The 12,845-nt window shown below is 41.2% G+C and overlaps 1 protein-coding gene across 1 annotated transcript in view; it reads left to right on the forward strand.

Annotated features, from left to right (window-relative positions):
• The first annotated feature begins 11,287 nt into the window (after nucleotides 1–11,287).
• Nucleotides 11,288–12,845, forward strand: part of myo10l3 (myosin X, like 3) — a 51,744-nt gene continuing 50,186 nt past the window's right edge. The window contains exon 1 of the mRNA XM_070838369.1: nucleotides 11,288–11,332. Coding sequence (XP_070694470.1) covers nucleotides 11,288–11,332 — 45 coding nt within the window. The remainder of the gene's footprint in view (nucleotides 11,333–12,845) is intronic.

Genomic DNA, 12,845 nt, shown 5'->3' on the forward strand with positions numbered 1-12,845 from the left:
GTTTGGCATGGCAAGATAACAAAGCAGCCAGTTCAGGAATGGTTTGCTTTATTATGGCTGCATGGCCCAGCTCTGTCTGTGTCCGTCCATCTTTTCACGTTGTTTGAATGATGCTTAAATGTCAACCTTTAATCATATAACTCCTAATTTTATTCAAGGTTTTGTGCCAATTTTATTTACATAAGCTTGATTTTTTTTTTTTAAATCCCAGGAGCCTGTGACAGACTCTTCATTTAATTGTTGGTGTGATGATATTATGATATTAAATACATTTACACTTTGTCATCTAATAACAATTGAATGTTAGTGGTTTGGCATGTTCTTATAAAAAAGCACTAGATGGCGCTTCAACACCTTAACGAAAGCCAAATTGAGCTGACGGTAGTATTTGAGGGGAGACTATTTCATAGATTCATGAAGTTTTTGAATTAAACTGTTATATTAAATAATTGGCCTATCAAAGTCAGAGCGTCATTTTCATTTGTGTTATTTTAGTCCTCTGACACACTCGATGAAAAGCAAAGTTGCTTCCAGGATATATTTGCTGTTAATCTGCACATGTTCATGCTTAAAGAAGTGGTCGTGAAGTGGCTGATGTTGTAGCACGTAATGGGAACAACAGTTTATCTCTGCCTGTCATGCACAACACAAAGCCATTAATCCTGGTAATTTGGGCTACTAACGCCTACATCTGCCTGCTGACCCGTCACTGTGTTCATATGCTTATGTACACACACACTTTTACAGATGATTTCACTCTTTTTTTCAGTCCCCTCCTCTTAGAAGTAATTATCGTCTATACACTAATCTCATTTCCTGCCCTGCCTCTTTATTCACCAGTCTCCGTTTTAAGGAGATTGAAAGGTTGGTGCTCGCAACTGCTAATGGCAACTGATCTCGACTGCAGATAGAACAAATGCTCTGGCTGTGTGGCTCATTAGTCCAGTTAATTGTCCTGGGAATGAGAGGAGGAACGACATACATAGGCTTGTAATTTGGTTATGAGGGTGATAGTGCCTGAGGAGAGCATGTCAGTATCCCATTTTTGAAGCCCTAGAGCTTGTGGAAAATGGATGTTCAAACCGCAAAAAATCCCAGTGACTAATGCACTCAGGGCAACACCACTTACTGAGACACTATAGCAAGAGTTGAAGTCTAAAGGAAGTGACTGAGACTAATACAAACAGCAGAGAGACTGCTTAAGTCTCATCACTGCAGTCACAGACGCTGTCAGATGAGATCAGGTTGCATTCTCTACACTACACATGCTCTTAAAAACTCTTTATGTGACTTGCTAAACGCCGCAGTCAGCTATTTAATTACTACATAAAGGTACAGACCAGACCTGCCTACAGTAATTGAAGAGGCCTGCCCCTGATGTGATGGGAGACAGAAAAACCCTCACCCTAGGGTCGGGCGTCACCTCAGTGAAGTCATCTCCCCAGAGCCTGTAATTAGATTGAACCATTCCCTCTGCCTCACCACCCCCCCAAAATAAGCCCTCTTTGTTGTTTCTGGCGGAAGCAGGTGTATTCAGATATCCCAACATACCCCCCACCTCACGGAAATACAGTGCATTAAGAGCAGCTGATGTTAAAGGGGCACTCCACCAATACATTAAAATGGACAGTTTACTCCAACCTCAACCTATGGACAATTGTAAACGGACTATATACTGAGGTACCATCATATATTCAGTACATATTACTATATACACTGTAGTGTTTTTATACCATAGTGCTTTTCATTGTGCCTATCGCTGTGCCTACAACAGACACACTCATCTGGCCATCAAGGGAAACTCCAACCATCAACCCAGTGTTTATTGGACAACCTGCTCCGTCTCCTGAGGCGCTGCTGCCCAGATTGTACACAATGAATGTCTTCTGTGGCTTTGGATGAGCTTCGTCAAGTCTGAAAATATAATCCCGATGGTTATGTTTTCAGACTGGGCAAAAAAAGAGACTACAAATGTATAACGGAGAGCTTCCATTACAAACTGAGATGTTGGTGGCAGGGAGTTGTCTAATATAAGACTCCATTTAGATGCAATATATTAAATGTACACCCAGGTTGACTTTGGGGTCTAAGGATGAGAAAGTCAAACTATACTGGCCCCCGAAGAGGCCCCCGTTTTGGCCTACAGTTTTTAGTTTTTTTGTCTCTAAAAAGTCCCCAACTTTATTAAAGTACAATACTAAATCTGTGGACTAACCCTTTGACAAGTGTGAATAAGTGTGTATGTTTAGTCAAGTACTTCCACTTTAGTTTTATATTTCCATTTTATGCTACTTTACATGTCACCCAATTACAACAGCATGATTTTAAATACAAAACATGATTATTTATGAAATATAATCCAGAACGTGCAACAGTATATGAATTAGTTACATGTATCATGTATCATCTCGATTGGCTGTAACACCAATGATAAAACATTTCATAATATCAAACTCAAAGTTTGATCATTTTGCCTCCTTGTGAAACACCAGTGACTGTTTTTGCCAATTCTGAACATATAAGGTAAAACTCATTGATCTGTGATGTAACAGTTAAGGGGATGTCTTAATGCTGAGCTGTCTGTGATTCACACTGTTGAATCATATGATATGAGGCCCTGCTGCAGAGTTCCCCACAGGTCTCCATATCAGTCCTGTGCTCAGGATACTATGAGGAATGTGCCCTCCCTGTTTTCTCAGGCTGGTGAGTCACTGGTGCTCTCACTGATGGTGATCCACTGGACTCTGAGAGAAAATTATTCTGGGACGCTAAACAATGAACAATAACAGCCCAGTAACGCGACGCAGCTCCAGTGGCATGTTTGCATTTTAGAACTGATTCAGCAGTTGTGATTCTGCATCCCTGGCCTAATTTTCCAGGTTTCTCAAAGTAATTAAGCCATCGACGGGAAGAGACAGGGAATAAAATACAATCTTACTGTGGGAGCAATGAAATATGAAGCTCTATAAACAAACAGGAAGTTGACAGTGCGGGGGAGCATGGGAAGTGTGTGAGCTGGCCTCCATTCCTCTGCCTCAAGGAAGGTATGGTATGCGCTTGGGGTGCAAGCATGTCTGAGGAGGAATGTTTGTGGTGAGATACTGTATATCGTTAAATCCTGGTGCCTGAACCCTGTTGGAGCTGATGGAGAGCCTTATAAACCAAACCAGCCATGGTGATGAATGTCTAGTGATAGAGGTAGAGCTGCTAGCATGGCTGTATTCCTGGTTTTCTTACCTCATTCATTTCATTTGTTTAAATAATTTTTTTTAAATGCATGTTTGCTTTTCCCCTTCCTTGCCCCCCAAAGCCATGCACAGCAGGGCTCTCACTTAATTGTATAATTCTTTATGCAATACAGAATAAAAAAAAAAAAAAAATGTAGCAGCTTTCAGCTTTCAAGTGTCCTTGGGTTTCTTTAAAGGCGCTATATACATCTAAGTTATTATTATGATTATTATTATCTTAGTTTTGCATGAAATGGTGCCGCATAAAACACACACTCTTTAATCTTAATCTCTTAAATCTTAAACTCTTAAACAAAATTAAAGTTTTTTATATCTAGTAGATTTAGACATTGATAACTTGCATAAGGTTATTTTTATATGAAAAAAACACTAACATTTTATTGAAACTAAACTCACTTATAATTGAATCCACCAAATCACAAAAACCACTTACAGATCACCATCTTGTCCCCTCTGTTGTAAAAACAGCACAGATTGTTGTCATAGATGTGAGTAATGCTTCCAGTTGGAGACCTCCTCGCTCTGTGGTGTTCTAGGATCAGCCACATAATTCGATAAATGTGGCACCAGGATCTGTCATCGACCATATTTACACATTAATGTGACGCTGCCACTGAGAGTGATCCGATACAGATTGAATCACGTTTGTTTAATGATATCGCTTCATTTTTATCTCAATGTTCACATTCTCTTCTCTCCTCTTGCCATCCATCTCAGCTAAACTACATTTGTATCAATCAATTTTATACCCTCTCCCTCCCGCCCTCCCTCCTTGTTTGCTTTGTTCCCTGGGTGTGTCCAATAATCCACTGCTCCCCTGACACAGCTGTCACCATCCTGAAAGAAGAATAAGCAAAGACCACATCAATTTCATTGGTGAAATTCAACAGAAGGGACCATTACATCATTACTTCCATTCATATGAATGGCTTGATTAAACTCTTAAACTAATTACACTTGTTTACTTGATGTTGTTTGTGCTTTATTTACTTTCATTTGTGATTTTAAGCTACATAAACACGCCTGTGTAATATTTACAGGTTAATAACTGGACACTGCAGCTGGATTTTCAGTACATGGACTTTGTTGTGCTTGACAGTGTTGCCGCTGCCTCTAAGTGTAAATCATAGAAAAGCAAACAGTGCCATAATCATACAACTGAGTGTAGATCAAGTCAGTCGTTGTGGTTCAGCCGGCACTCATGATACATGGATGAATGCTTTTTACATAATCAAACCACCGCCAGTTAAGTGATTATCATGGTTTGGTTGTGACTGGCAGCTCATGGCTTTGCAGTGACTAATCAAGCGGTCACTCTCCATCAATGGGACCATCACATGTCCTCAAGCCACACTTACCCATTATTTGACACGAGGCTGCAAAAGGGTCCTTCACCCGACTTGAATGACTTTGCCTGAGGTCTTGTCTGCCAATGGGAGGCTCATCGCAGACGTTCTGTCTCCATTCGCCCTCCAAATACACAATTCCTCACATGTCACGCTCTGTTTTTTCACCCTTAATCAGACATTTATATAGCAGAGGCAGAACATTGATCAGAAGCGGTCACGTTACTGTCTCTTGGTAACTTCGTTGGAGGAGCCCATTAAAAAACTGTCTTTCATGCATGTGGTGTAGCGGCTCTGGCTATGTCTGTTGGTGCCACTGCGGGTGGCTGTTAAGACCGTTTCTGCAGCCACAGATCTTTCCACAAATGGTCCACATGCTGTAAGAGCAGGAAGTGGGGACAAAGATTGTACAGTAAATCTATGTGTGCTGCCGCGAAGCTTTCTCTTTTACAGCTTGGGGAATGCAACACTAAAGAGCTTTTTTTAAAACTTTTGCTTCTTTTAAAACATTTTGTCACCATCATTTCCATTTTCTTGGATCCATCTTGCTGCCTCTTGTTATTTCTACTGGTGGGACATTCTTGTTGCCTTTGTAACTCTGTAGAGTAAAGGACTGATAACTATCCTTCATTACAAAAGCACATCTGCTTGTTGTTTTCAGTTTCACATTTCAGTATCAACGTACAGGCCCAATACTCAGCCGATCTTTTTGTCAGTCGTTGGTATGCCTGGCATCTCCTGCGGCAGCTACCCTGGTATGTAGGGTAACTGAAAACTTTTAATGAACAAACAAACAACAACTTGTGTGCTTACATATATGTACTTATTGTTGTATTTATCCACATGAACAAAAACAGTCTAAACAGTAAGTCTTGCTCCCTCATAAATTCTCCTTTTATAGAAACAAAATTAGGATGACTAGTGGTAGCTATTTTTGAATATTGACTCTTAAAACATTGTTCACACTTCACCTGCACAATCGCTCTCCTCAAAAGGACCAAACCAGCGTATGTTGACTTGTAGCTAATTGAGGAGCCAAGAACAGCAGGTCTTATGATCTCTGACCCTTCCCCCGGTGCCTCTGGGGATCTCGATCACACAAATGGATGTTGTGTTCTTGCTCTCTTTGTCCTCTCAGGTAGAGTGAAAAAAACACCTTGCTCTGGATCTACTCCCTACCAGCCAGCTCACCACAGTTTCACATGGAAGGGTCAAATCAGTGACGCACTCAAAGAGCAGCTCTTTCACTATTGTTTGGTTTTGGCAAATATGTAATGGGTAAAGCTCAGTCAGTGCAAGTCTGAATATCCTCAGCAAGCCACTTTGGCTACTTTAATCCGAGCTGGCATTCATCTGCGATTTTACGATTAAGGTCAAATCACCAGAGACACGTTATGGACTGTTCACTCTCTTGTACTGCCCAATACAGCACTGTTGATGTTTTCACACTAAATTGTGGTCTGTACTAAGGTTCATAACAAAATGTGACTAACTTTAAATACTTGTAAAGATGTCTGTGACAACTAAAGGAAAAAAGTCAAATGTACCCAACACTGATAATATTAGTTTATACATTTACTAAATAAATGTATAAACTCTATAAAATAGACTGCATGTGTACACTGTATAATTTTTGGAAACAGCACAGAGACATTTTAAGCCTGCACTTTACTACATGCTGCTATAGATCTGTTTTAACATTAAGGTCGGGAAAGGACATTTATCCAGACACGATTAAAACTGGCAGTGGGTGAGAGCAGAGAACCTGTCTGGTCTTTTGCACTGAAGTTACCCAACACATAATTATTCATTTGTGTAGCACAGCAGAGAATCAGAGCAGGTGGTGGTGAATTGGGTGAATCTGAGTGTTAGTCTAGGTTTGGCACTCAAAGTATTATTTCTTACAGGAACACAAAACAATGATTGGGTTGTTGTTATTAAAGCTGCTCTTAACCTTCTAATGAGGAATTATTGGGTCACTACGTTAAACTCCCCCAATCTCATACTGACAAAAAAAAAAAACTATACATTTTTATATTAGAATAACTATTGTATTAGGAGCTAGAAAAACTCACCTATATGAATTTATTAAAATCATTATGATATGTAAGAATAAAAAATAGTTTGGGTTCACTCAGAGATCATCAGTGCATCAATAAGTCATGGATAAATTGAGTATTTGTTTGAATTAGTGGCTGTCTTTTGGACTGCTAAGGATCAAATTAAGCCGTGCCCTTCTCTTATACACACGTTTCACTTGTAGTATCATACATTAGGCTATGCTGAATGTATAATTAAAGTTCCCTATGAGAGATATTATGAAAACTGCGCTTTTTCTTTTAGTGCATTAAAGGCAGAGTCTGCAATGTTAGAGAAACTATTAAAAGTAGCTTGATTTTCAAAGTGTCCAACCGACAATATCCCACCCCCCTCTCCTCAGGCTTTCCTCCAGAGCCACTCCCCCACAACACATGAACACACTGCCTGTCTATTGTTAGTGCTGGAGGACGAGTCCGTGATAATGATATCATTTGTTCGTCTGTGGAAGACTCCACTCAGTCCAGCAATGGCAACACTTTGCAACATGCGCAGTCCTGTGACAACCACAAACACCAGATCTTTTGGGTTTTTTTTTGTCAAACTATTTCATTTATTGATCACTGTCGGGCTGAGAATTTCAATCAATATAACAAAAAGTGCTTCTAAAATAGGTTTCAGATCCTGCATTTATTGGAAAAACACATCCCATGTTGCCTAAAGTTACTTTACTTTATAGTAGCATGTCACAAACAGGGATATATGGACCTGCTAACCATTGCTCATTGTTCATAAAACTACATCACTACATTTACCTTGACACCATCTGAACCAAAGTCCTGAGAAGTCCGACAGTTAAGAAATCACATTATGGCCTGTTTTAGAACCCGGTTGTACCCGTCGTAATCAAATGGGAGGTCAACATGCAACAATGCCACAAGGAGGCAGCTTTGGGAGCTGTGAACAACATTATCAAATACATTTCAGAGACTGATTAAAACAACCAGTAGTTACCACACAGTCAACACTGATTACATACGAGACACAACACAGTTTGCCGCTCTGGATCCATTGCATGACTATTGCCTATACTGTAGATTAAGTGTCTGTCTATCTGTTCACTGTGATCCAAAGGTTGCGACACAGTGGCTGATCTCACTGGCATAAGGTCGCAGATTAAAAGCTTGAGTTCTCTCTCTTGTTCAATGGAATTGATTGCATGCATCAAGACAACTTGTATGATTTCATCTGATGAGTGCGAACAAAATGTGCAATAATAATGTATTTCTGTGTAGTTTGCTAGCTTGTGCACAGTCATCTATATGCCCCAACGCAAACTCCAGGCACGCTGCTCCAGATGTAAATACTAAATAATAATAATAATAATAATAAATATAGATGTAATCTCAAAAGTGAGAGAACTGAATTTGTAGCACCCTCTAAGGTAAAAGTAATTAAAATGTAATTTATAGTTTTCTTTTTCTTTAAGCACAGTCATGACAAATAAAATGAAATCTAAAAGAATACAATGATTTATATGAAACAGTACTGACACAATCAAGTGTTAGCATTACATTGCAAAATGAAACTAAAAACAAAAGGACTAAAGCTAACAGCTTCCTAGAAAATGAGTCAAACTCAAGTCAGTGTTTCAATCAGTCACACAAGATCCTAGCCGAAATAAAATACACTCTTTATTAGCTTTATTTGGATTAAACCAGGATAGATGGTAAAAGAATGAGAACAAGTCTGGCACCACGAATTCAATGCCACCTTTCTGCACCAGATAATCGGATAAACTCGGGTGCTCAAGACATATTTAATTCCCCAGCCAGTGTCCCACCTATGGGATCAATCTCCCAAAACTTGGTCCATTCATTCCTGCCTTTGTCACATATCATTTACTGATGTCCTACATAATATGTGACTGCACATATACTGAGAGCCACATCACTTGGTAAACAAGCGATAATCTTCTGGTCCTGATCTGATGAGTTTTTTTTTTTTTGCCCCAAAGGATGAAGTCAAAACAATGATTGTTATCCTCTGTCTGGCACATGCATACTTGGATAACTGAGAGTGAACAGAGTACGCTGCAGCAATCTTTCACTTGACAACAAACCCTCCCTTTGTACATTTATTTCTGTCTCAACGTCCCCGTCTCACGTCAAGAGTAACCATGTGTGTGTTGAACAACAGGGGGAAACGTGCACATCCTGTGAACTCGTCGGACCCTTTGTGGACATGGACACAAAGAGGGCGTATGCTGAGGGGAGGAGTCTGACCCTGCAGGCTCCGCCCCCGTGCATAATGAGCCGGGTCCATTGAAATGACTAGACAGCAGAAACACAGCACAGCAGCGCAGCGGCTTCACGGGACACTGTGCAGACGCTTAAGACAACAACTACTGCGAGGTGTCAGAAAACAGCAGAGCGCAATGCTTCTTTTGTGACTCCTCTGAGCAAAAAAAAAAAAACCCCAAAAGATTTTTTTTTTTCTCTTAATCTCAACGGAAGCGGATGGAAATCATTTGGGAGTACAGCGACCTCTCCTCCTCAACTGTGGTACCCTGAACTCAGACTACAAAGGGACGTGAGGTCGGCCGCTGGTTAAAATGGATGCATTCTTCTCAGAGGTGAGTTAGACTCCTTTTCCCTTCACAGAAAACATGTTTTTGCATTTTCATCTCTACTTTCAGCGTGATTCTTCAGCTATTCCCGGACCGCGTCCGTCTTTGTTTTGCTTCCCTGTGTTGTGTCTGAGCCCGGCTGGATCTCACATCAGTGTAGCCCATGTAAAGTTTGTTAAGTCAGTCCACTGTTATTGTGATCTTTGTGGTGCTTTCTCAGCCACTGATATTTCTCAGACTGGCTGTGGTGTGAGTGCAGGGTGCAGCTGCAGTGGGAACTGTAACACCCCAAATAGCCTATAGCCTATACATATACATGACTACATTACTGCTGTGCAAGGTTTTAAAAATCTCTCAGCATCCCTCTGACAGCATCTCAGTGCCTCCGATTAGCTGCTTTTCCTCCTCTTTTGTAGTTTTAGTTTATGTCAGACAGTCTCAGCACTGGCTGCCTGATAAAGCTGAGTGTGTGAATGTAGGATGGAGCCCAGACACCAGCACCCTCACACACACACAGGCCGTGTACAGACCGGCTACAGGTCTGATGTGTCATTCCCCCTCTGACTCAGAGGAGGGCACACACACTCTCAGACAGACTGTGTGTGTGTGTGTGTGTGTGTGTGTGTGTGTGTGTGAGAGTGATGTGAGTCTCCTCCTCTCATAGTCCCTCCACTCTCCTCTACCTGCAGCATCAACAGTACTTAACACAGGCAGTATGTCAGTGGTGACTCCTGGATGATGGTGTCTCCTTATGAGGCTTAGCTTTGAACTGAGATACAAAGGGATGCTACACTAATTGAGGTCATTCATTCTTAAACATCCTGATTGACCAACGCTATGTAAAACAAGGAAATAGTTCCAGAGTTTCACTAAGCTTCAAAAAACGTCACATGAGTTTTATGAGTTTTGAAACTAGCGATCCAATACTGTTTATTTCCACATTACGAGGATGGGGAAATTACTGAATTCTTGTCATTTTTGGCATGAAAGTGGTTAGACTGAGCAATATTTCCTCTAAAAAATACCATCTTTTGTTGATTTCAGTCTGGAAATAAAAGCGTCAGCCTTTGAGAGGCTGCACAGGTGCTGTAAAGTATAGTTTTCAATATCCTGTTGTATAAACCAACCATGTAGCAAGCAGATTAAGGTGAACTGGATTTTGGGTCATAATCTGATTTTATTAGAGTGATATGCTGTCCTGAGGATGAGGATGGTTATTATTTCAGCTCAGCTCAGCGGAGATCAGTGTCGTAACCTGGTGTGTGTCCTGTCCTTTGTCCAACTGTGTGAGATCTCCTCAGAGATTCATTTGAATTCATCCAGGCTGCATTTTTTTTCCTAATGTGGTTATCTGGTATATTGCTTTTCATCCTGAGATATATAACAAACAGTGCAAGCGACGGAAAGACAGAAATTTATTTGATGTGTAATGTGGTCAGGATGAATCAATTTGTAGTGTTTAGATGATGCTGTCAGAGGTTTAAAAGCTATTAAAGCCAATTCAACTGATAAAAGTCAGAAGCAAACTAATCATTAATGGAGCGCCACGGTAGAAAACATTTATTTGTGGTGGTCATTTCATTATTTATTTTTTTTTAAAACTCCATTAGAATAAATGAATGAGCTGCCCTGGTTTTTTAAAATGACTTTCGGGTCATGGAAAGAAGCCAGCATCCTGAACTCCTCAGTGCAACCAGTGTGGATTTGATTAAGCAGGAATTCTGGAAGTGAAGTAAGACGAGGATTTAACTCAACTCGATGAAAACAAGTGCAGCAGGATGAATCTAAGGCATGATTTAGTATTGTGCGTGCAGTGAATCAATCAGTCTGATCATGACAGCAAACACGATGTGGATGTACTAAACACGTGAGTGATGAGATTGTTCTTTTGTAAGACTTCGCAGCCATGTTTGAATCTGCTTCTCCATCTGAGATTCTTTCGCGCATCAGATTTATTGAAATGAACGCTGACCAGTGACTCAGACCATTTGTCCACTTCTAATCTAGAGTCAGCTTTCCTGTTCGCGATGGTGAAGGTGGTGACAGGGGTTAGAGAGAAAGAGGAGTGGCAGGTACAAGGGTGTGTGCTCAGAGGTTCATCCTGAAAGCTCATCCTGTCCATCAGCCTGGCCTTTCCTCTCAGGAGCTGACACAACAGCATAAAACCCTCAGCGTTGCTGCCTTTTGACGCACACAGATACCTGTAATGTGTCAGATATTTGGCCAGTGCTCTCTAATGTCTTCCAGACTGCGTGGTTTGGTCAGGATGGACTTTCATGAATTAGGAAATATGATTCCTGTATTCAGTATATTCCCACATACAGGCCTGTGTAGCTTTTTGTATCTTTGTTTAAAGCCAGATTTACCTCTCTTCCTCTCCTTCACACACACACACAATCACTTATAACAGAGCCCCTTAGATATTTTATGTCTTTGTGAAACATCCTGTTGACGAAGTTGAATCCCAGCTATGCTTAGTTCTAAACTTGGTAGTCAGTTCCTTTATGGCGGCAGCTGCTTCACACTGTAAAGCCACACGAGGACGTTTCCACACCCGTTAACTCCTTCCTTGCATTACACACCGAATTCCTCTCCTTCAAAGATACTCTGACAGAGGGAATCCCAGATTCCCAGCCTTGACCCCTTGAATTCCCAGTCAGGGCCGCCTGTCATCCATGCTCTGTAGAGGTGCTGTGACAAGGATTTGGGTTTCACACCATCACCACCACCACCACCACCACTACCCCCCGTCTCCGCACACACCACACACACCACACACACACACACACACATTTTCCCCCATCCTGAAACATCCCCTGCAGCCCTATGTGCTGTTTATGTCTCCGTCTTTGAAGCCAGAGCCGTGGATCTGCATGCTCGCTAAGCATTCTTTTTAGAAACGGGTAATGTGAGAAAGGCCAACCTGCTCCAGAGGGTGGACTATTTTTCTACACAGGGTCTTTTCTACCCAGTTGTCACTTCCTCCAGCTGCCACTTTGCTGAGCTGAGAATCTGAGATCATCTCTCCTCACTTACAGCCAAGCAGACGGCCGATGGAGTGAGGAAGGAAGTTAGGATGTGAAGTTAGGATGTAAAAATGGAAGGAAGAGAATGTACAAAAAACGGCTAATGGGCCCGACATTCCTTTGATTTTCTTTTTTTTACTAAGCAGCTGTCCTGACTTGGAATCAGGCTTGAAGTGGTTATTGTGTGCATTATTGCATCAAATTAGGGGACTTTCAAACAATGCCGTAGAGTGTCTCGAAGTTGTGGTGAATTAACGGCGCTGGTTGTTTATGAACAAACAGTGGAAGGTATTATTAAGGCAGTGGTTTATGTGTGCGTCAGCAGAACTCCTGCAGCTTTGGTACAGTCTGGAGGTGGTTTAATCTGTCACAAGAGCTCTGGGACTAATTACCACAAGGCATTTTTTGACCACACACCAAATAACATAGATAATCCTGTCTTATAATGACACAGACGCCTGGTGCTAGTGGAGGCAGTGTAGGTTTGGAAACCACCGTTCATGCTAACAATTTGGAATTTGTTGAATTTCCATTTCAACATCACAAATAATTCTCTACA

This window comes from Pempheris klunzingeri, chromosome 10 (assembly GCF_042242105.1).
Source record: "Pempheris klunzingeri isolate RE-2024b chromosome 10, fPemKlu1.hap1, whole genome shotgun sequence".
NCBI lineage: Eukaryota > Metazoa > Chordata > Actinopteri > Acropomatiformes > Pempheridae > Pempheris > Pempheris klunzingeri.